This window comes from Ranitomeya variabilis, chromosome 2 (assembly GCF_051348905.1).
Source record: "Ranitomeya variabilis isolate aRanVar5 chromosome 2, aRanVar5.hap1, whole genome shotgun sequence".
Lineage (NCBI taxonomy): Eukaryota > Metazoa > Chordata > Amphibia > Anura > Dendrobatidae > Ranitomeya > Ranitomeya variabilis.
This window is the reverse complement of record NC_135233.1, coordinates 265,508,020-265,533,795: the sequence shown is the minus strand read 5'-3', so window position 1 is coordinate 265,533,795 and position 25,776 is coordinate 265,508,020. Positions and strand designations below refer to the sequence as shown.

General features: G+C 44.2%; 1 protein-coding gene across 1 annotated transcript in view; it reads left to right on the top strand.

Moving 5' to 3' along the window:
* Positions 1 to 21,947, top strand: part of LOC143805479 (heat shock factor protein 3-like) — a 63,647-nt gene extending 41,700 nt beyond the window's left edge. Inside the window, exons 10-13 of the mRNA XM_077284899.1 lie at positions 15,072 to 15,177; positions 17,096 to 17,161; positions 17,265 to 17,325; positions 21,086 to 21,947. Of these exons, the coding sequence (XP_077141014.1) occupies positions 15,072 to 15,177; positions 17,096 to 17,161; positions 17,265 to 17,325; positions 21,086 to 21,366 (514 nt within the window). The 3' untranslated portion in view covers positions 21,367 to 21,947. The remainder of the gene's footprint in view (positions 1 to 15,071; positions 15,178 to 17,095; positions 17,162 to 17,264; positions 17,326 to 21,085) is intronic.
* The last annotated feature ends 3,829 nt before the right edge of the window (positions 21,948 to 25,776 follow it).

The following is a 25,776-nucleotide window of genomic DNA, read 5'->3' as shown; positions in this document are numbered from 1 at the left end:
TTTTAAAACCTTGAATTTTGACTGTTCTTGCTTGTTAGACAAGCCCCCTGACATTTCTTTGGTGGACTTCCCGCGCTCAGTTGTAATAGTTGGTGAAACCTAAGGCTGCGTTTTCCATGTTGAACGTTCTGGAATACATATATTGGATTAGGATTAAACCCTGAGGAACTCCCCATAGTATAACAAGAGTTAGTGAAAGATACACTGAAGGAATGAGAAGAGGTAGGAGAACCAAGAGAGAAATAAAAAGCACAGCCAGGACAATAAAAGGAAAATTCCCTAAATAATTCTATTATAGACATAGCAAAAAGGCAATGGTATTTACCAGCCAAGGTCAGAAAGGAAAATGCACAAACAGAATATGGCGGACCCCCTAACTAAAGGAGGTAACACAGGTGCAAAATACTGATGAAACAACCACTCTCAGCCTACCAATCCATGGAGGTGATTGTCTAGTATTAAAATTGCACACAGATGAAGCATGCAATAGAGCTCAAGACACACACACACACACATACACACATACACACACACACACACACACACACACACACACATAGTTTGTCCAATAGTGTATGTGGCGTATAGAGAAAAAATGGTTATAGAAATAGAATTACAAAACCTTTTCTTTTTCTTTTCTCTTTTTTTGCTTTTTTCCTGCTTTACTTTCTATATCGTATATAAGTAAGCAGAGAGAAATCTGTCACTCCAGGGCAGGGAGAAGCTGCCGCAGACTAGTTTGTCTGACAAGTACCCCACGTGACTTAGGGTACTGTCTCACATAACGATTTACCAACAATCACGACCTGCGATACGACCTGGCCGTGATCGTTGGTAAGTCGTTGTGTGGTCGCTGGGGAGCTGTCACACAGACAACTCTCCAGCGACCAAATATGCCGAGGGCCCCAGGTAACCAGGGTAAACATCGGGTTACTAAGCGCAGGGCCGCGCTTAGTAACCCAATGTTTACCGTGGTTACCAGCGTAAAAGTTAAAAAAAACAAACAGTACATACTCACATTCCGGTGTCTGTCCCCCGGCGTTCTGCTTCTCTCCACTGTCTGTGCCAGCCAGAAAGCACAGCAGTGACGTCACCGCTGTGCTCGCTTTCCGGCCGGCCGGCGCTCACAGTGCAGAGAAGCAGAACGCCGGGGGACAGACACCGGAATGTAATTATGTACGGTTTGTTTTTTTTTTACTTTTACGATGGTAACCACGGTAAACATCGGGTTACTAAGCGCGGCCCTGCGCTTAGTAACCCGATGTTTACCCTGGTTACAAGCGAACGCATCGCTGGATCGCTGTCACACACAACGATCCAGCGGTGACAGCGGGAGATCCAGCGACGAAAGAAAGTTCCAAACGATCTGCTACGACGTATGATTCTCAGCAGGGTCCCTGATCGCTGCTGCGTGTCAGACACAGCGATATCATATGGATATCGCTGGAACGTCACGGATCGTACCATCGTAGCGACAAAAGTGCCACTGTGTGACAGTACCCTTAGTCCCCAGTGGTTATTAAACTATGTTTTTCACTAAACAGTGCAGCGTTTCAAACTTAAAGAGGTATTCCCATCTCCTCCCAAGATCCTATTCCAATATGTAGTAGATGTATTTAGCATCTCCCACACTACTGCCTCATCCCATCTTCTCTGTCGGTATCCCTCAAGGCTCTGTCCTGGGACCTCTACTCTTATCAATCTGTAATCTATACCTTTGGCCTGGGACAACTCATAAAGAGTCATGGCTTCCAGTACCATCTGTAAGCTGATGACACTCAGATCTACCTCTCTGGCCCAAAAGTCACCTCTGCTGTCCAATGTCTCAGCCATATCCTCCTTCTCTTCACACTTCCTAAAGCTCAAAGTGGACAAAACTGAACTCCTCATCTCCTCCATCTCGCCTAACCCCGCTACCTGATCTATCCATCACAATAAATATCATACTTTCCCCGATACTGAAAATCTGCTGTCTCAGCGTGACCCTCGAATCTGCCCTGTCCTTCAAACCACACATCCAAGCTCTCGCCAACTGCTGCTGCCTCCAGCTCAAAAATATTTCCGGAATCTGTGTTTTCCGAACTCTGAATCTACTAAAATTCTTGTGCGTGCCCTCATAGTTTTCACCTCAACTACGGTAACATCCTCCTCTGTGGCCTCCCCTCTAACACTCACTCCTCCCCTCTGCTGCCTGACTAATCCAACCTTCTCTTCAATGTGTCTCTTCTTCTCCTCTCTGCAAATTCCTTCATTGACTCCCAATTCCCCAACTCAAGTTCGAATTACTAGCATTGACCTACAGAGCCGTCCATAATCTCTTCCGAATATCTCCAAACTAATCTCTCAATATATTCCAACGTGTAACCTCCGATCCTCTGAAGGCCTCCTCCTCCAACCGCCTCTAAGACTTCTCCCGACTGTAAGCCCACAAGGGCAGGGCCCTCTCCTTTTTGTACCAGTCTGTTAGTGTCAGTTTGTACTCTATAATTTGTTCACTGTAATTTTATATTTTTATAGTTCTTCTGATTAGCTATGTTACTTACCCCATGTGCAGGGCGCTACAGTAGCTTAGGTATCCATGGTTACGACCACTAACAGCTAGTGAATGGTCACTATATGAATGGATATGAATGGACGTAAGCATGGATACTTCAGCTGCTGCAATACCCTGCACATGGGGTAAGCAACATAGCAAATTACCACATTTCTAATTGGAGATATTTGCTAATATTATTATTACACCTACTACATATTGGGATAGGATGTTGTAAATGGGAATGTCTCTTTACTGACATGGCCGAGTTCATACAGCCAATGCCTGATACGTGCTGGCCGTGGATTACTTCGCATATATCAGCTGTTGGGTTCTGTTAAATTTTGTAACTTTCTGTTTTTAATTGGTCACCATATTCTGAGAACCTTATATTTCTGTAGGCAGATGTATTACCAGAAATGTTTTGGGTGGGGAGTCATCCTGAGAGCTGTAACTTTCATTCTTTTGTTCAAGGTTCACTTTTACTCGCTTTATTCCCCCATTCATATAAATGGGTGAAAAATATTGAAATGACTTCAAATCTGCTAGGAAAAATTAACAAGCGTGTGCACAAGACTTCAGAAATCTCATTTACTCTGCTGGTCCTGGAAAATGCTGCGTACCCAATGTTAAAGATAGGGTACGCAGAACACATGCAGACGTAGGCGGAGCTGATGGAAGAGGCGCGTGAGTGGGCGGGGCTTCACGGAGGAACTATGCAGCCCTCCGCAAAGCCTTTGTTCACAAATGTGAAACCAGCCTAAGAGTTGTGAATCTACTTACCGATCGCCGTCTTCACCGCTTTCCTTCCGCCATCGCTCCAGTCAGATCACTGGACTGCAATTCCAGCTAACTGAATCACACTGGGAATTGTGAGCCTGAAACTGGCTGCTCCATACACTTACCAGCTGTCGCTAGGAGGCTGACACTGTGCAAATAAAGAAAAATAACTTCCCCGGCAGTATACACCCTCCGACAGGCACCAGGCAACTCAGTTTTTGCTTAGTGTCTGTACGAGGCGGACCTGGATCTAACACCAGATCCGCATTTCTTTTTCTTTCAGGGATTGTGTGTGAATATTAATCTTTTTCCCTTTTTGTTTCAGATACATTTCTGGGGGTTACAGGGTGCAGTTCTTCTCACCCTGATTCCCCGCATTAAGCGACCGAGAGAACAGTGTGGTATCACCCTCTTCGCACCCTCTCGGATCCACTGGGCAGGACTTTGTTTCATGTCACCCTGGGGTGTTCATGTTTACTTTCGGTGGCCAGTCCTTGCCTTTTTTCCCCCCCCTCATCCCTCTCCTCGGAGTGGGCTGAGAGGAAGACTGTGGTCACCTGCGGGACCTCCCGCCTTTTAAGGGGTTGACGCCGTCTTCTGCGCCGGCTGATATAGCGCGGGAAGGAGGACCACATCTCCCAGGACCCTTTCTGCCATCAAGGGATTTTGATGCGTTCCTCATTTTCAGGTAGGAAGATCTTCAAGCAACAGCAGTCCCCCCCCACCAGTCCCTACATCATCGCAATCTCCATGCAGGGGCACATAACTTTATTATCCAGCAGCACTCGACGCTGCACAGGCGCTCCGTTACCGGGCTTGGGGATTCGGGGCTCTTTTATTTAAATCCCACGCCTCTTTCCTCGCAGCGCGCTTTTTTCACCATATTCCTTTCCGGCAAGTCTCTGCCCCGGGAGGCCGCGCCCCTTCTTCTTCCTCGTTCACAGCGCTGGACACACCTCGCTTGCAGCCCAGAGCTGGTATTGGCCGCGCTCTGGCGGCCACGCCCCCCTTTTCCCTGCCGGCCTATCGGGCGCTTGGTTTCTCTTCAGCGGCCACTCCCCACTGTTTGGTGCGTTCTCAGCACGAGCAGACGCTCACAGCCTGCGGTTTCCCGGCCAGCTGCCTCCTGTGCATCGCGTACTCTGGAGTGCACTGCACACCCCCTCCCCCGGAGTGGGCTGTTGCAATGTCTGTCAGTCTCTGACTTGACTAAAGTGTCTCAGTCCCTGGTTCAGGTACTAGAATGTTTTCCACTGCTGACTACTGCCACCAGTGCCATGAACGCTTCTCAAAGCGATTCGCTCGCACCTGTCCAAGACCCTCACAGGGGCAGACTTGAGAAAAGAAAGTGTCTAGTTCTTCATCCACTTCTCCGGATCCAACTGCGTCAGCCGGAATACCGCTCTCTACCCGTTCCCCCTCTTCACAGGCGGACGTCGGGTCAGATGTATCCTCTCAGTCGGATTCTGACTCAGATGCAGATCAGACTTCCGCAACGCAGGATATGATTGACAGCCTTATCTCAGCCATTATTCAAATGCTTGAGCTTAAGGAGGAAGAGGCAGCTTCTCAGGACATCTCCGTTTCTTTCAAACGGATGAAGCATCCTTCTAGAGTTTTTCCCAATCATAAGGAATTTGATAACACTACGTCTAGACACTGGGAACACCCTGGTAAACGTTTTCCAGGGAGGAAACGTTTAGACATTTTATACCCGTTTGCTCCAGACCTTGTTAGCAAATGCTCCGAATCTCCTAAGGTAGATCCATCTGTGTCTAGATGATCCTCCCAGACAGTGCTGTCTATTCCTGACGCGGCGTCTCTAAAGGACCCCACGGACAGACAAATTGAGACTCTAACCAGATCAGCTTTTGAAGCTTCTGGTACCTCTCTCTGCCCCAATTTCGCCTCTACCTGGGTGGAGAAAGCGGTGTGGGCCTGGGCCAAAACCCTACGCAGAGGCATTCTGCTTCGGCTCCCGCACAGAAGCTAGTGGATTTAGCAGATCAGATTTCACTGGCTGGAAAGTACCTTCTGAATGCTTCTCTGGATGCTGCTGCTTGCTCTGCAAGGGAAAACGGCAATATTGTCGCCATTCGCCGTGTCCTCTGGCTGAAGGCATGGAACGCAGATCCCCTTTCCAAAAAATCCCTCACAGGTTTGCCTTTCCAGGAATCCAGGCTCTTTGGAGTGCAGCTAGACCAAATGATCTTGGACGCCACAGGCGGTAAAAGCACTTTTCTTCCGCAATCTAAGACTAGGTGTCCCTTCAATAGAAAGGGACCCCGTTCCTTTCGCTCCTTCGCCTCCTCAGGTGGTGCCTCTCAGCATGACCGGGCTTCCACTCAAAGGGACGGAAGGAAGCCTTCTTTCAGGCCTACCCCTCCCTGGAGAGCTAAAGGCCACTCCTCCAAATCTTCCAGTTCTCGTGACCACAGATTTTCTTCAAAATGACGGGTCACCCCTACCTGGAAATCTTTGCAGGGTGGGAGGCAGGATTCTTCTGTTCAGAGCCTTGGTTATTGGTGGTCGACGACGCCTGGGTCAGGGAGATTGTCACATCAGGTTACAAAATAGAATTTTTGTCGCCCCTAGGAAGACGTTTTTTCCTCTCCCACCCACCCAAACAGCCCTCCCATGTCCCAGGGCTTTTTCAGGCGGTCGATTCCCTTCTCGCCTCAGAGGTAATCATCCCAGTACCATCCAAGCAGCGGTTTTCCGGTTTTTACTCAAATCTATTTGTAGTTCCGAAAAAAGACGGCTCTCTTCGCCTGATTTTGGACCTCAAACGGTTGAACCGCCACCTCTGGATTCGGCACTTCAAGATGGAGTCTTTGCGCTCGGTGATCACCTCCATGGAACCGGGAGAATTTCTGTGCTCTTTGGACATTCGGGATGCTTATCTGCACATTCCGATTTGTGTTCAGCATCAGAGGTTCCTTCGTTTCGCGATCCAGGACCAACATTTCCAATTCACGGCTCTTTCTTTCGGCTTGGCGTCCGCCCCTAGAGTCTTTACGAATGTAATGGCGGCGGTCAGGGCCATCCTTCGGTCGAAGAGGATTACGAGAATCCTCTATCTCGACTATCTCCTCATAAAGGGTCCGTCTCGCCGCGACTGCGGTCACAGTCTCCAGATTACTCTTGACACGTTAACCCGCCTCGGTTGGATAATCAACGAACGAAAGTCCACCTTGATTCCGACCCAGCGTCTAGAATTCCTGGGCATGGAATTCGACACCATTTAGGCTCAGGTCTTCCTCCCAAGGGAGAAATTCCTCGGAGGGGCATGAAAGTCCTAAAGCGTCCTACCCCTCTACCTCTACGGCTCGGTATGATGGTTCTAGGCAAGATGGTCGCTTCCATGGAAGCGGTCCCTTATGCTCAGTTCCACTCTCGCCCTCTTCAGCTGGCCCTTCTGTCAGTTTGGGACAGGAATCCACTTTCCTTAGACCGCCCAGTTCACCTCCCTCTCGATGTGAGACAGTCTCTCACTTGGTGGATGCTATCCTCTTCCATTCTGTGTGGGAGATCGTTTCTCCCCCTCCGCTGGCAGGTCATCAGCAGCGATGCCAGTCTCCAGGGGTGGGGTGAGGTCTTTCTCCACCTCACAACCCACGGGCGCTGGACTGCTCAAGAGGCACGCCTCCCGATCAGTCCCTTGGAAATCAGGGCTATTTTTCTAGCCCTCCTCTCGGGAAAACCGGTCCGCATTCAGTCGGACAACGCCACAGCTGTGGCTTACATAAACCATCAGGGAGGGACTCGCAGCAAGCAAGTCATGACGGAGGTGGCAAAAATTCTGCGGTGGGCCGAGAACCACGCTCCCTCCATATCAGCTGTCTACATCCCAGGGGTGGACAATTGGGAAGCCAACTTTCTCAGCCGTCAGGGGCTCATGTCAGGCGAGTGGGCTCTTCTCCCCGCTGTCTTCGACCAGATTTGCCAAAGGCGGGGCGTGCCGGATGTCGACCTAATGGCCTCCTGAGCAAACCACAAGGTTCCCCAGTACGTATCCAGATCCCGGGATCTGAGGGCCGTCGGCTGCGACGCTCTCGTGATCTCGTGGGCCCAGTTTCAGATGCCTAACCTGTTCCCGCCTCTTCCCTTGCTTCCAAGGGTCGTAAAGAAGATAGTTAGAGGGGGTTCCCGTTCTCTTAGTAGCTCCATATTGACCCCGCAGGGCCTGGTAAGCGGAGCTAGTGAACATGTTATCGGACGTACCTTGGAGGCTCCCAAACTGTCCGGATCTTCTATCGCAGGGTCCACTCTCGTCCACCGAGTTCTCGGTCTCTGAATTTAATGGTATGACCGGTGAGGCCGCGATCATGAAGGACGCAGGTTTTTCTCAACGTGTCATGCAAACCAATGATAAGAGCTAGGAAACTGGCATCTTCCCATATCTACCATAGATGTTGGAAGGCCTTTTTCCGATGGTCTATTCCCTATGGTTTTTTCCCTTCGCTTCTCGGATTTCTTCAGTTGGGTCTAGATTCGAACCTCTCCCTGAGCACGTTAAAGGGTCAGGTTTCTGCCTTGTCAATTCTCTTTCAAAGAGACCTTGCTTCTCTCCCCCAGGTGAGAACCTTCCTTCAGGGGGTTGCTCATGTTGCACCTCCTTACCATCCTCTGGTCGCTCCTTGGGACCTCAACCTTGTGCTCGGCGCCCTCCAGTGTATGCCTTTTGAACCGATTCGGGACATCTCCTTTTCACTTCTTTCCTGGAAAGTAGCTTTTTTGGTCACCATCACCTCGATCAGGAGAGTTTCCGAGTTGGCGGCGCTGTCCTGTCGTTGTCCCTTTCTGGTCCTTCATCAGGACAAAGTTGTCCTTCGGCCTGTCCCTTCTTTTCTGCCAAAGGTGGTTTTGGCTTTTCACATCAATGAAGACATCGTCCTTCCTTCTTTGTGCCCTTCCCCAGTTCATCCTTTGGAGAAATCTCTCCACAATTTGGATGTGGTCAGGGCTATCTGAGTCTACCTTGCCAGAACTGCTCCTTTTCGTCAGTCCGACCCTCTGTTTGTCGTCTCGGAAGGTCGTCAGAAGGGGCTCCCCGCCTCTAAGTCCACAATTGCTCGGTGGATCCGCTCGGCGGTTCTGGAGGCATACTGTGTTCAAGACAAACAGCCTCCACTGGGGGGTGAGGGCTCACTCTACCCGGGCTGTGGGAGCTTCTTGGGCAGTTCGTCACCAAGCTATGGCCTCGCAGGTTTGCATGGCCGCAACTTGGTCGTCCATCCACACCTTTGTGAAATTCTACAAGGTGCACACTCAGGCTTCTGCGGATGCAGGCCTGGGTAGGAAGATACTGCAGGCGGCGGTTCGCACCGGCCGACCTAGTTCTCTATTCTTATTATCCCGCCCTGGGGACTGCTTTTGGACGTCCCATGGTTACCTTTGTCTCCCAATGAAGCGAGAAAGAAAGAGGGATTTTTGGTTCTTACCGTAAAATCTCTTTCTTGGACCCTTCATTGGGGGACACAGCACCCTGTAGAAAACCGACTAGAATATTGAAAGGATATATTAAATTGAAAAACCAGAAAAAGCGTACTATCCTTAAAACGATATTTTATTATTAAATTGTCTAAAATCCCAATAAATAAGACTCAAATGTATGCAATCAACATCAGCCAACTGGGTTGGGTAAGCTAGAAAAATAGGGAGAAAATAGCAGATATGCCTGACACAGTCCCTGTAGGTGGCCCTAAAGTGTCTTAAACCTACCTACCAGCGGAGGTTGGCACCCTAGATTTCGATATGGCGCCCCCGCTCACCGTCGACTGTCCCTCCTTACCCTAGTAGGGTCCTACTTGCTACCCACACCCAGGTACCCACAGACATACACACACAAATTGACCAATAGGTCACACTAACCAAAAAACGTGAAAAAGTGAAAAAAGAAAAAAGTGAACGAAAAATTCTAAAAACACTGCAGACATAGCTGCATAAATGCACTAAATAGCATGTAACCCACAGTTACCTCAAAAAATATTTGAAAAAATATATAAATAGTGCAGAGCTATGGGGTACAGCAGGGCACAGTTGGAGTGTGCTCAGTTAGATATTCGGAGGTCATGAGTAGTGAAGCCTCTAATAGATGTAACAATAGGTCACTGTCTTTGTTAGTGATTGATGACCCAAAAATCATAGACAGACCAATAAAGCTAATGTACAGAGTGGATCCCTAGGCAAGATAGCACCCCTCCGAAAAGGTTAGCAGATATATGAGTACACTCAATGGATGTAAGTATGTTGTTGGGTGATATAGATATTACACCCTAAATTGTCCAAAAATAAACAGAACAAAATATTCAACAAAAACCAAAAAACAAAATAAACCCAAATGAAAAAATTATCTGCCTTATAGGGTATCACATATAGTATTTCTTATTTAGTTTGAGGGCTAATGCACATCAGTATACAGAAACGACTGAGAACCATCCCTCATTACTATCTCTATATTAGATGATCTGGTAAACTTTTATTGCTATGAGTAGCATATTAGTCTGCACTCTAGATGCCATCCGAGTTCCGCATCTTATACCATAGAAAAAAATCAGCAAAAATATTAAACAAAATCAGAAAAAAAAAAAAAAAAAGAAACACAAAACAAATTGGTATCACATATAGTGTCTCTCAATTGCGTTAAATTAGTGCATCTACAAGCCCAAAATATCTGAGGCCAATCCCTTATAGGATATCACATATAGTATTTCTCATTTGGTTTAATGGCTAATGCACATCAGAGTACAGAAACAGCTAAGAGCCATCCCTCATTACCCTCTCTATAATGGATAATCTGATACACTTTTGTTGCTGTCAGTAGCACATTAGTCTGCACTCTAGATGCCATACGAGTTCCGCATCTCATACCAAAGAAAAAATTAGCAAAATATTAAACAAAAATCAGAAGAAAGAAAGAAACACAAAATAAATTGGTATCACATAAAGTGTCTCTCAATAGCATTAGATTAGTGCATCTATAAGCCCAAAATGTCTGAGGCCAATCCCTCATTGCTGTCCTATAAGCAAGTACTAAACTTGGTCTGTCTTGACAGAGAAACATAAAGAAAAAAACTTATCTGAGTAGGTGACATATTCAGTCCCATCTCGCCATCCCTACGCGTTTCACCCCTTCCCAGTTTAGGGGCTCATCAGGGGATAAATTCGGGTATAGCAACAATGGCTTCAGAAGTCTAGCAGCAATGGCTACACACGTGGGTAGTAAGAAATACTATATGTGATACCCTATAAGGCAGATAATTTTTTCATTTGGGTTTATTTTGTTTTTTGGTTTTTGTTGAATATTTTGTTCTGTTTATTTTTGGACAATTTAGGGTGTAATATCTATATCACCCAACAACATACTTACATCCATTGAGTGTACTCATATATCTGCTAACCTTTTCGGAGGGGTGCTATCTTGCCTAGGGATCCACTCTGTACATTAGCTTTATTGGTCTGTCTATGATTTTTGGGTCATCAATCACTAACAAAGACAGTGACCTATTGTTACATCTATTAGAGGCTTCACTACTCATGACCTCCGAATATCTAACTGAGCACACTCCAACTGTGCCCTGCTGTACCCCATAGCTCTGCACTATTTATATATTTTTTCAAATATTTTTTGAGGTAACTGTGGGTTACATGCTATTTAGTGCATTTATGCAGCTATGTCTGCAGTGTTTTTAGAATTTTTCGTTCACTTTTTTCTTTTTTCACTTTTTCACGTTTTTTGGTTAGTGTGACCTATTGGTCAATTTGTGTGTGTATGTCTGTGGGTACCTGGGTGTGGGTAGCAAGTAGGACCCTACTAGGGTAAGAAGGGACAGTCGACGGTGAGCGGGGGCGCCATATCGAAATCTAGGGTGCCAACCTCCACTGGTAGGTAGGTTTAAGACACTTTAGGGCCACCTACAGGGACTGTGTCAGGCATATCTGCTATTTTCTCCCTATTTTTCTAGCTTACCCAACCCAGTTGGCTGATGTTGATTGCATACATTTGAGTCTTATTTATTGGGATTTTAGACAATTTAATAATAAAATATCGTTTTAAGGATAGTACGCTTTTTCTGGTTTTTCAGGGACACAGCACCCTCCCTTTATGTTTTACCATATTGGCCAACGTGCCGTTGTTGTGGGTTGGTACATAGGTTGAGTTGTTTATACTTGTTCCTACTACTGCTTTTGCACCAACTGAGTTGCCTGGTGCGTGTCGGAGGGTGTATACTGCCGGGGAGGAGTTATTTTTCTTTATTTGCATAGTGTCAGCCTCCTAGTGACAGCAGCATACACCCATGGTTACCTGTGTCCCCCAATGAAGGCTCCAAGAAAGAGACTTTACGGTAAGAACCAAAAATCCCTCTTTTCGGATTATAAGACACACTTTTGTTCCCCAAAATTTTTGGGGAAAGTGGGGGTGCGTCTTATAATCCAAATCTGTGTGATGTGCTGTGCTGTAGAGGAGGGGGGCGGCTCTGAAATGGTGTCAGGGGGCTGGAGTGGGCTGGCTGCTGCAGAGACAGCAGGAGGTCCTGTGCTCCCGCTCATTAGCCTCATGTAAGGCCATGTGCACACGTTCATGATTTTTCGCGTTTTTTCGCTATAAAAACGTGATAAAAACGCGAAAAAAAACGCTTACATATGCCTCCTATTTACAGGGTATTCCGCATTTTTTGTGCAAATGTTGCATTTTTTTCCGCGAAAAAATCGCATCGCGGAAAAAAAAGCAACATGTCCATTAAAAATGCGGAATTGCGGGGATTCCGCACACCTAGGAGTGCATTGATCTGCTTACTTCCCGCACTGGGCTGTGCACACCATGCGGGAAGTAAGCAGATTATGTGCGGATGGTACCCAGGGTGGAGGAGAGGAGACTCTTCTACACGGACTGGGCACCATATAATTGGTAAAAAAAAAAAATCGTGATATACTCACCCTCTGATGGCCCCCGAAGTGTTCCCTCCTCTCCGGTGCATGCTCTCTCTTCCGTTCCTATAGACGGTGTGGTTCAGGACCTGTGATGACGTCGCTGTCTTGTGATTGGTCGCGTGACCGCTCATGTGACTCACGCGACCAATCACAAGCCGCGACGTCATTGAAGGTCCTGAACCACACCGGCATCTATAGGAACGGACGCCGCTGAGGACATCGGCTGTCTGCAGAGGGTGAGTATAACCATTTTTTAATTTTTTTTAATTATTTTTAAACATTCTATCTTTTACTATAGATGCTGCATAAGCAGCATCTATAGTAAAAAGTTGGTCACACTTGTCAAACAGTATGTTTGACAAGTGTGACCAACTTGTCAGTCAGTTTTCCAAGCGATGCTACAGATCGCTTGGAAAACTTTAGCATTCTGCAAGCTAATTACGCTTGCAGAATGCTAAAAAAACCGCGAAAAAAAAAAACGGAATAAAAAACTCAAAAAAAAAAAATGCGGATTTCTTTCAGAAAATTTCCGTTTTTCTTCAGGAAATTTCTGCAAGAAATCCGGACGTGTGCACATACCCTCACGTCCGAATATTCATTTATCATGATTAAGGGTGCTTGTTCACCAGAAACGCGTTGATATCGCATTTTATTCTTTGTTGCTGCTGATGTTTTATCCTCCACTGAACATGATTTGAAGTGAATAAAGAAAGGTTTTTTTTCACTACCTCGTTGAGCTGGATTCCTCATCTTTTCTAATATTCACTGTACCTGCTGTCCATCACCTCAGTGCTGAAGTCGCACCGAGTTGGTTTACAGGGGAGCTGTGCATATTACATGTGCCTGCACTCCCCCTCCTCCCACTATGAATATGCCCCCCTGCAGGCACACACATAGCCCCCCCAGTCACTACATGCCCCCCTGCAGGCACACATAGCCCCCCCAGTCACTACATGCCCCCCTGCAGGCACACACATGGCCTCCAGTCACTACATGCCCCCCTGCAGGCAGGCACATGATAAAATAACAAACACTTAACTCACCTTCTGATGATGGCTCCGTGCTCCTAGTTCCCCCGTGGCTCTTCCCGTGTCTGTGCCGACATCTGATCATGTGATTGGCACAGCACAGTGATGTCATCACTGTGTGCCCAGGTCACATGATCTGATGCCTGGGAAACAGGAATTGCAACCGAGGAGCTTGGAGCACGGAGCCATCATCAGAAGGTGAGTTCAGTGTTTGTTATTTTATCATGTGCCTGCCAGCAGGGGGGCATGTAGTGACTGGGTGGGGGGCTATGTGTGTGCCTGCAGGGGGGCATGTAGTGACGGGGTCGGCCATGTGTGCCTGCAGGGGGGCATGTAGTGACCGGGGAGGCCATGTGCGTGCCTGCAGGGGGGCATGTAGTGACTGGGAGGGGCCATGTGCGTGCCATATAGAGAGAGGGGGCCATGTGCGTGCCTGCAGGGGGGCATGTAGTGACTGGGGGGGCCATGTGCGTGCCATATAGAGAGAGGAGGGCCATGTGCGTGCCAGCAGGGGGGCTTATAGTGACGGGGGGCCATATCCAGGATGAGATGGGGGAGCAGTGTGCCAGCAGCACAGGGGGGCAATGTGCCAGCACAGGGGGGCCATGTGCCAGGATGGGGGTTATATAGATACCAGGATGAAGGACATTTATATGATTTGTAAAACGGACACTGGCATTATAAGACAGACCCCGTTTAGCATAAAATTATTTTTTCTCTTTTTCTTCACCAAATTTGGGGGTGCGTCTTATAATCAGGTGTGTCTTATAAAGCGGAAAATACGGTACATTGGAAAAGTGATAGTGATGAGCAAGCGTGTCTCTGATAACCCCTTTTCCGAGCACATTCGCTCATCACTAAAAAGCGACATTCGGCTCGCACACCCTGTGTCATTGGGTCAGTTGGATTGCAGTCATCTGAGTGAGAGGATTGGTGCTGTGCTGGAAACCGGAAATCCTGCGATCGGTAGATTACAATCCTTCCACTATATTACATAGTCATTTAAACAGGCTTAGGACAGAATAAGTCTCATGAGATGGATTCATACTTCTATTATTTGCCATATTTGTTCTGAGCTCAGTAGCTTGTAAAGTACATACAATATCAGTCTTTTTGTTTGAAGACAGGGTAAATGAGTATGAATCTATACAGCCTGTAATGAACCAAAGGGCTAAAACGTGTGATTATACATGTATTTGCAAGGGTTTGTAAAGTACCTCTTCAGGAAGAAAACTAGAACTCTAGTACCAGCTATTGGAAGTAGCAATCCTAAAAGTCAATATCGACCCTTTAACGAGCCTTGCAATATGACTTTGGATAAAAGCCAAACCAGAATCTCAATTTGCAGACAGTGTGTCGGAGTATTGCCTCTCATCAGTGCAAAGTATGAGATCTGATTTGGCTAGGTGAGAGGCTTAAGACTGTAATCTAAGGGGGTAACTTTTCTCCTTGTGAAGAGTGACAAGCCGGGCCTGACCTGTCAGAGTGAGAAGAGTTATGCGCCATGCATGCTCCTCTGGGAAATAAGGAAATAGCAAATTTACAAGGGTACAAACACTGTTTCACCAGCCATGTCATCTGAAACCCATTTTACTTACTTGTTTTTCTTGATTGATCTGTTTTGGAGCTTGGATCATTGATATCACATGTCATGGAATGTAAACACACACACTAGAGCATTGTTAAAGGGGTACTTGGCTTACAAAGTACCCCCAGGGTTATGATCATGTGTTTCTCTGAACATTGTAAGCACAGCATTCAGGCTGAAAAACGTTTTGGTTTTTTTTGTTTCCTAGAGATGAACTCCAAGACTTCCTTAGTTGCATTGATGCTAGTCTAGAGGAGCTACAAGGCATGTTGTCCCAAAAAAAGTTAAATCTAGACTCTGATGTTACTGATGAGGTAAGACCACTTTTGCTAACTGAAAATGCTGCATCCATTAACGTTTGTCTACCTAACTGTATGGTGGCCTCTTAACCGATGACGTCAGGAAAAAGCAGGATCATTTTAAATATAACAACTGTTCCTTTCCTTCTCCGCATCGAAAACACATCTACAGTGGGAAAAATAAGTATTTGGTACACTGCTGATTTTGCAGGTTTTCCCACCTAAAAAGTATGGAGAGGTCTGTAATTTTTATCGTAGGTACCCTTCAACTGTGAGACACAGAATCTAAAAATAAAGAAATCAGAAAATCACATTGTATGATTTTTACATAATTAGCATTTTATTGCATGAAATAAGTATTTGATCACCTACCAACCAGCAAGAATTCTGGCTCTCACAGACCTGCGCTCATTGCCTGTATTAATTGCACCTGTTTGAACTCGTTACCTGTATAAAAGACACCTGTCCACACACTCATTTACACTCCAACCTCTCCACCATGGCCAAGACCAAAGAGCAATCTGTGGACAGCATTGACAAAATTGTAGACCTGCACAAGGCTGGGATGGGCTACAGGACAATAGGCAAGCTGCTTGGTGAGAAGGCAACAACAGTTGGCACAGTTAGTAGAAAATGGAAGAAACACAAAATGACTGTCAATCTTCCTCAGTATGGGTCTCCATGCAAGATCTCGCCTTGGGGGGAGGGGCATTGGGATGATTCTGAGAAAGGTCAGGAATCAGCCCAAAACTACATGGGAGGACCTGACCTGTTCAATGACCTGAAGAGAGCTGGGACTGCAGTCTCCAACATTACCATTAGTAAAACACTACGCTGTCCTTAATTAAAATGCTGCAGGGCACGCAAGGTCCCCCTGCTCACACCAGCACATGTCCAGGCCCGTTTGAAGTTCACCAATGACCATCTGGATGGTCCAGAAGATGCATGGGAGAAGGTCGTGTGGTCAGATGCGACCAAATTAGAACTGTTGGGTATCAACTCCACTCGTTGTGTTTGGAGGAAGAAGGATGAGTACAACCCCAAGATCACCATTCCAAGCATGTAGTATGGTGGGGGAAACATCATACTTTGGGGGTGCTTTTCTGCAAGGAGACAGGACAACTGCGCCATATTGAAGGAAGGATGGATGGGGTCATGTATCCCGAGATTTTGGCCAACAACCTCCTTCCCTCAGTAAGACCATTGAAGATGGGTCATGGCTGGGTCTTCCAGCATGCCGATGACCCGAAACACACAGCCAGGGCAACTAAGCAGTGGCTCTAAGATGCATTTTAAGGTCCTGGAATGGTCTAATCAGTCTCCAGACCTGAACCCAATAGAAAATCTTTGGAGGGAGCTGAAACTCAATGTTGCCCAATGACAGCACTGAAACCTGAAAGATCTGGAGACAATCTGTATGTAGGAGTGGGCCAAAACCCCTGCTGAAGTGTGTTCAGACTTGATCAAGAACTACAGGAAACATCTGACCTCTGTAATTGCAAACAAAGGTTTCTGTACCAAATATTAAAGTTCTGTTTTTCTATTGTATCAAATGCTTATTTCATGCTATAAAATGCAAATTAATTATGTAAATATCATAAAATCTGATTTTACCTATGATAAAAAATATTATAGACCTCTCCATTCTTTGTAGGTGGGAAAACTGGCAAAACCAGCAGTGTATCAAATTCTTATTTTCCCCACTGTACATGTACAGGGGGGATTAAAAACAATCTGCAAGCTGGTCAGAATAAGGGGGCCTTCATTTCTGAAATTAAAATGTTTGCCCCTGATCTTGTCTCTGTGTCCAGCACACTTGTCTGTTTAGATCACGCATTTCTATATTCTCTAATTTATACTGCTTAGTGCCGTTTAGCTAGAACATAAAATGAATCTTGTGGACAAATCTCCTTTGTTCTCCAACTTTTTGCAGCTTTTTAAACCTGACTTGTCATCCTCAGATACTCCAGTTATTGATACAAACACCAGCATAGTCGATGTGAGTACATCTACCTTTCTTTTGTATATATGTTTATAATATACGTACTGCATGTTTGCATTTAAATGTATTTGATTTGTAAGCATGTGTACTTTTTCTGTAGGATCTAACACAGACCCCAGGAGAGATTGTGGTGTTGAACAGCGATGATCATATGAATAAAGGTTCGAGTTAACTAATAACTGTTCAATTGACAATTGACAACCAGTGTTTTGGATTGTGAATAATGCCCTTAGAGGGGTCCTTTTGCCCTCTGTTCTGCATTTGCCATGTTTAACTGTATAGGAGAGCGCAGCAGTGAATACCTATGGTGGATGAATGTCACTGTCAGTCGTGTACCCCATGAGCCCTATACACCTGACAGTAGCCTGATCCATGCCGTAACTATGCATTCTGCAGGAGATGACCTGTTATGAGGGCATTGAAGAACACAGTGACTAACTGGGGCTGGAGCACATGTACAGATCTGCTCTGGAAGAAACCATAGATGGACTTAATACATCGCTATTTAAGAAATTTGTGTAGGGCTTGGAATACCTGTTTAATACATAGAAGCAGTAACAGATCCAAGCTTACTACAAAGATACAGTAACAGAACCAGGAACCGTGTATACTGCTACTAGTTTTATTAAAATTCACACTTAGTAAGGGGACTACCATCCCATCCAGAATGTCCGGGTGAGGGGTGACCAGCCTTTTTATGTATGGTGTATACCAATGAAAATACAAGCCGGCCAATGGGTGCCCATGACGTTTGTGGTGCATGTCGAAGTACGCTACTCTCCATATGCAAATCGATCTTCCTACATAGTGCTCATTGACACGCACAGTGGAACACATGCGGTCAGTGTTGAACACTTCCGGAGGTTCCTGGGACTGAGGAGGCCACACATGCTCACTGTCTAAGGCGCAGAAGATAAAAAAGAGACCACGGATGGCAAGACAGACAGAAAAGTGCACTGTGCCATTAGAGCTTGAATCTAGTGAGACAAAAGTGTCGGCAGCAACAAAGTATAGAGGACGATCAGTGGAAATCATTTTTCATATAGTGACAGTGTGTACGCAAGCAGACCTGATAACTAGATGTGAAGATGATTTACTATAAAGTGACAAAGCCGAGAAAGTGCCAAGTGAATAATGAAACAATATATTAATAATTGTAAGACCAAAATGGAATCTGTCATGTATTTTATGTACAAGAAAGTGTAATACATTAAGTAAAGGACTACAGGGCATAAGGGTAAAATTAATTCCAATGTGAATAAAAATACCATATACTAAATCTAGACCCATTTAGTTTGACAGATCAATAGAAATTCTCTATTTTCCTTGCATGTTTTTCCATGCTTTCCTATTCATCTAGCAGTATAGCCTTTACACTATTCTGGGTGGGTGGTAGTCCCCATTTCTAGGTACTCTGTGAATTTTAATTATTCTTTTTCTAGAATTACTAAATTAAGAGTTTTTAGCTTAATGGGTCTCCGTTATTCAGTATGGCTATTTTGACACTGAAATTAGTGTTTATCTAAATGTGACGAGGCCTTACTGTATTTAGTCATGCATGTAGGATGTCCTACAATCTGCCAACTGCCCATATTAAATGTTATATTGTGTTACTAATCTTACAGGAAACAAAAGAAATTGATCTCTCATTGATGAGTGATATTGTGAATAACCGTTACATTTGAAAAGAAAAATATACTCCCAAAAAGGGACTGTGTACAAAGCAATGTCATGCATGTACATCAGAGGTATAAAAGGGATACAATGTAGTAAGACGCAAAGTGTGAGGCACATAATGGTGTGAAATACTATATAGTCATAGAAAAAGGCCATGTAAAGATTATGTATTTATATCCTTGTAGATATCCAAGTGTGTACATAATAATATGGTCCAAGGCATGAAATCACAATAGTAAAATAGTAAAAGCATTATAGGCACAAAATGCAGAATGAGTGAGAACCATGTCTGTGAATTCCTTTGTCTGGATGACTCCCACCCTTGGGGCTGTGGAAGAGGGTCCTCTTCCTGTCGGATTGCTGTGTATCGGTGGACCATGTCCCTTTTTAGATGTGGTACGTTGACGACATAATTTTGATCTGGCAGGGTTCCCCTGCAAAACTGAAAGACTTGGATTTGCTTGAATTCCAATCACTGCAATATACTTGTTCATATAAGTACGACCGGCAATCCATTGACTTCCTGGATGTAATGGTTACACGGGACCAGTCCACATTTTTACAGACTGATGTACACCACAAATCTGATAATTCCTTACTCCGTGCTACGTCTTCTCATCCTCTCTCCATAATCCAGGCCATACCTCCTGGCCAACTTCTTCACATGCGACATTATGCTCTACGACCGTGGACTTTTGGAGACAGGCTCAGGACTTCACACACATATTTTATGTCCAGGGTTACAGCTATCGGATGATTAAACGCGCTTAACGTGCCAAACACAGGTCACGCCAGCAGCTCTTGTACTAACAATGCACCTACACCTAATTTGCAAGTGTGTTTCATCACCAATTTTCATTCACATTTTTCCTACATGAGGGATTGCGCAGAAGGTTCTTGGCCCATTTGTGCTTGCAGATTCCACACTGGCAAAATCAGTTATCACAGCACGGAGATGTAGAAATTTGCATTTCTTTTACATGACCGGTTCCCTTTAACACATTACACCCTCTATAACTCAATGAAAGCCTTAGTTTTATTTCTTTTCTTTGATCACATTATTCCATCAGGCATGGATATTATGTTTTTATATGTTCTTGTTTTTAATTTGTTATCCTTCGTATTCTGCATTGTCCTTATCTTTATCTGCTCTATGGCGTTGGCTGTATGGATTCCTGATGACTCTCCCTTTGATTGCAGCAAGGTGGACACTGGCATTTCACACCTAAATTTGGGTCATAGATCATACACCAGCACTTTGTATTATGTACTTTATTTCATTTTGTGCATTCATTATACAGCAGCAAATGCAGCTTTCTTCATTATTCATCTTTGTGGAACCTTGTTTCCACATTTCCTCCTGGTTCTCACCTTTCCTTACTGTTACACAGCTATACTAACCCTTATGGTTCCTATATCCACACACATTCATTGCATCTATCATTTCCTTTTCACTTACCTTTCCCCTCCTTTTTTCTTCGTCTTTCTCACTGCATCCAATTGTCTGGTCATCTGTGACCTTGTACACTTCACTTACTTCCATAGTGGCTTCATCTATGGCTACATAGTGGCGTTATTTTTAAATACAATGCATCCATTGCTGTTCTGTGGTCTGGACAGTGCATGTGCCCCCAGAGTCCTGGTCTTCTCCAGCCCCCGTATCTCTGTGGTTATCGTGACACTTGATCACATGACTGCTTATTTACTCATGACGTCGCTGTCTCCATGAAGCGGGCTGCGGGATACTTCCATGTCCTCCAGGACGGCGTATGTGCCTATTTTTGTTTGGCCTCATCCATTGAATGAATGCACTACTTAAACTGCTGCAACCCCCAGACGAAAGCTAGCGGCGAAACACGCGTTGGGTTGGGCGCCATCCAGATGGGAATTCACCATCATAGTAGGAATGTCATGGTACTCCATCATTATGCATATTGTGGCTAGATATAGATCTTGATCTTTCATTATAATATTGTATATTCTGTTGTAATCCATGCATGGTCTATTTCATGTACGTGCCTGATATTGCTTTGTACACAGTCCCCTGTTTGGGTCTGTGCCCCCTTTTCCTGCATACCTGCAATTTTATTGTATTGATACACAATAAGTTATTTTTTTTATCATTTTGTTAACTCCTGATTAAGCTTTGTTTCTTTTCTGTGCTATGCTGTAACTAATGTATAGCATAGGTTTACTGTAATGCTTAGTTTGGTACTGTACTGATGGTTTGTATTTTGCCTGTAGATAAGCAGCTAATGCAGTACATGGGGAATCCTTTGCTTTCTCTTTTTGACCTTCCGTCAAGCCATCCTGCATCATCGTCTATAGATCCAGGGGCGTTCATGGCCACTTTAGAAGATGACCTATATCCCTACAGCCCATCGGCACAGAGTGACACCGCTCCTCAGAATAATTCAGAGCTACCTGAAGATTTTGTTGGTCCTGGTGAACTCCAACCAATATTTGTCCTTAGCCCAGTCAACAAACTTATAGAGGAAGTCACAGACTCAGAAACTGGTCACTAACTGTGTTTTTTTTGTTTTTTTTAATTATTAAACCTGTGTGTTGGGTGATGGATGAGTTTTCAGAATATGGAGAATTTCATAAGAATTTCTTGAAATAGGTGAAATAGGTTCTTGTCTTTGCGACCTTGGCAGATTTAGCTGTTGTCTCATGTTAAGCTCTTTGCCCCTCCGATATCTGCTGTACATGTGCAATGCGTTACCGCCAACCTCCAAAAATGTATGGTGCAATGATACGTCTGAATGCTACAGCGGCTGCGATCGGTGCTAGCGCAGATTACTCCATTTATCTCTTTAGTTACAGCACCATCTAGATGGTTATTTGATGGCGGGCTCCCCCTCTATAACGCCTTAGGGGTGCAGAAGATGGCCATGGCAACCCGAGGTGAAGTAATGGCCTCAGGGTTAACAAGCTATGGTGGCCTGGTAAGCCGGCCATAAACGGGTCCCTAGTCGGTGTAAGACTAACAGGGCTAACAGCCTTACAAAACATAAGTATTGCAGGGTAATAAACCACCAATCAGACTAATGAAAAACAAGTCCCATGGTGGAACGAAGTACTAAAGATGTTAAAAAAAAACAAAGTCTAACAAATTTTTTTTAGTTATGATAAAAACAAAGAAAAAAATTATGTAAAAACATCACCATGTCTTATATCATACCTGTTATAAATATAGCTGAAAATATGTGAAAGGAAACGCGCACTAATAAAGCTCTGCCAGCGGGACAATAAGTTATTGCTATCAGAATATAGCAATGCAAAAACAAATTATTAGGTGTAAAAGTAGCAAAGAAAAACATGTAAATCTGGTACTGATGTAATTGTACTGGACCAGTTATTACTTTTACCACACAATGAATGGCATAAAAAAAATAAAAGCAATTAATGAATTGCTGTTTTTTTCTCTCTACCAACCAAAAAGAAGCCATTAAACAAAGGTTACATACTCTAAAGCAGTACCAATAAATACTTAAACTTGTCCTGCAAGAAGCAGGGTAGCGTATTCAGCAGAAAAATAAGCTTCACAGAATATTGCGATGCAAAACCCAATACATTTGTCAGTGTTTTAATGTGCAGAAAATTGCAGAAGCTTAAAAAACAAAAAAAAACCTACATAACCCTGGCATAGCTGAAATCTAATCTACCCAAAGTCGTCTTATTGGTAATCGGCATAAAATATGGGCCTTTTCAAAATTTCTGTGTTAATTCTGTCTCGAAAAATCAGAAAGAAAAATGATTTACATAAGGTTATCCCCTACTGCCACCCACCAATAAAAACTCTGTCATCCCGCAAAACTAAAGCCCTCACTCAAAATATTAGTAGCTTAAAGGAGCTGGAACTGTGACTGGGCTCCCAAAACCAATCCAGTAAGATCCACACTACCAGAGCCATGTGGCCCTGCTTGTGAGCCCACACTGTGTGCAAACCACAGGTCATGTCCACATATAAGACACTGCTCTCCAGTGAATAGGTCATCAATGTGAGATTGGTGGGGGTCTGACACCCCAAACACCCATCGATCAGCTGACCTGAGCAATTTATAGGCCTAACACCGCCGCCCCGAACCCTGCTTAGCAGCCGAGTATTGTGAATTGTCTACCATTGAAGTGACAGTACTGCAGCACTCGTCATCGGCTGCCCATACATCGTGCAGTTCAGGCCACTGCCACAGCAATTTCCATCTGATCTTGGAGGTGGGCTTCTGACCCCACTAATTTTATATTGAGATTTTCACAGGCAACTTCTTTAAAAAGTGTCGTGTATCTGCAGAAGCACCAGCTGGATGCTACATATTGGGCACTGGAATGTCATATTTCCAATTTTCACACTGAGCAAATTTATGCAAATCGCCAGCGGGGTCAAACTAATCATAACACCTATAGAAGATTTCCTTTAGTGTAGTTTGCAGACTGGGGTCAATTCCTGGGAATTTCTGCAGTTTTGGCACCTTAGGGGCTCTGCAGAGAGTGCCCACAAACTACGCCAGGAAACTCTGTGCCCCAAAAGCTAAGTGCCAGTCCTACGTTTCTATCACCTTACCCGAGCATGTTCGCTCATCACTAGTAATAATTTAAAGCATGCATTTTTTTTTCTTTTTGTTTTAAGCATGGTGTAAAAAAATTGCACTAAATCTACTTATCGTAATATCATTTTTAATTTTCACAGAACGCAACGATAAAAAAAATTTGTGAAATACTTATGGGGTAAAAAATGCTCATTACACCTCTAGATGAATTCCCTGAGGGGTCTAGGTTCCAAAATGGGGTCACTTTGGGAGTTTTATGCTGTTTTGGCACTGTAGGGCCTCAGCAAGTGGCAACCACAAACTTTTCTGCCAATTATGTACTCTAAAAGCCATGTGGATTTTCTTCCCTGTTGAGCCCTGCTGTGTGCACAAACAGTAGTTTCTGACCACATATTTGGTATTGCTTCGTGCTCGAGAAATTGCTTTACAAATTCTGCAGCCCATTTTCTTAAATTACTCCCTCTGAAAATGAGATTTAATGGGTAAGATTTCTCCTTGTGGAGAGTGACAAGCCAGACCTGGCATGTCAGAGTGAGGAGACTTATAAACCATGCATGCTCCTCTGGGAAACTAAATATGCAAATTGGCTCTTCAGAGAGGAAGAGGACTAGAACTCTAACACCACTTATTGGAAGTAGCAATCCTAAAAGTCAATAACTACCTTTTTGCCATATGACTTGGGACAAAAGCCAAGCCACTGTCTCAATTTGCAGACCCTGCACTGACGAGGGGCAATGCTCCGAAACACAAAGTATGAGATCTGATTTGGCTGCATGAATTGCATGAAAAGCCTGTTAGTGGGATCTAAGGGGTAAGGTTTCTCCTTGAGGAGAGTGACAAGTCAGGCCTGGTATGTCAGAGTGAAGAGACTTGTATTCCTTTCATTCTTCTCTGGGAAAATAAATATACAAATTGCCTCTTTATCCTTGTGAAAATGAATACGTTGTGGCTAAAGCATCATTTTAGTGTAGAAAGCATACTTTTTTTTTTTTGTTTCATGTCCCACAAAATTGTGAAACACCTGTGGGTTCAGTATGCTCCCCTTAACCCTAAATTTCTTCAGAGGTTTAGTTTTTGAAATGGGGTCACTATAGGAATTTTCGGTTGTTCTAGCACTAGTACAGTGTTCCCCAACTCCGGTCTTCAAGAGCCACGAACAGGTCATGTTTTCAGGATTTCCTTAGTATTGCACAGGTGATTATTGCATCACCCACACAGGCAATAATTCCATCACCTGTGCAATACTAAGGAAATCCTGAAAACATGACCTGTTGGTGGCTCTTGAGGACCCGAGTTGGGGAACACTGTTCTAGCACCTTGGGTGCTTTGCAAGTGGTGCCAACAAACTGTCCTGGCCAAATTTGCCATGTAAAAGCCAAATATTGTTTTTTAACTTCCGAGCCGTGCCATGTGTCCATGCAGTAGTTTTTGATTTAGCAAATTGTGGGATCCATTTTCTCCTATTACCCTTTCTGAGAATCAAATGTATGGATCTAAAACACCATTTTAGTGGTAAAAAATATATATTTTTTTCATTGTCACATTTCAGGAATATAAACTTTTGTGAAGCCCATTTGGGTCCAGAATGCTCACTACACCCATAGATTAATTCCATAAATGTGTAGTTTCCACAATCAGGGTCACTTGTAGGGGGTTTGTGCTATTTGGATTCTTCTGGGGCTCTGCAAGTGCAATATGGTGTTCTCGACCTTTTCCAGCGAAAATTGAGCACTACTTGTCAAAAAGCACTCCTTCCCATCTGAGCACTTAGACCTAAAATACAAGGATGTTTAAAGTAAATATATGGGAAATGTTACTTACTCTGGTAATAATCTTCTATGTTATGACTGTCTTCTATAAGGGCATAAAAATTCAAAGTTTGAACTTTGCTAATTTTTTACTAAATCTCCAATACTTTCATAAATAAACACAATTATTATCGAGTATTAAGTTTACCACCAGTATGAAGTACAAAGTGTCATTAAAAAAAAAAATCTCACTGGAATCGGAAGACGCATTCTAGAATTGTTACCCCATAAGGTAACATGCGAGGCTTGAAAAATGGGGCACTGTCAGGAAGGAGTTAAAAAAAATGTTGTAGCAATGGATCGATTAAACCGCTGTTGCCTTGTTGTAATGCCAGGTTTTATAGCGTTTCTTTTTATTTAAAAGCAAAGCTTTAATATTCAGCAGCACATATATTAAGATGCAAAAATAAATGCAATGCAATCATTACTGTCGCTAATTACAGACAATCTTGTGCTGATTTTTTATGAATTGATTTGTGTTATGAACAGCTTCTCTGAATAGCCATCTTCAAGAGTCAATCTTGGGTCCGTGAAGTTTTCATTTATTTTCAGGCATTCCATCTCCACCGTTCAATAT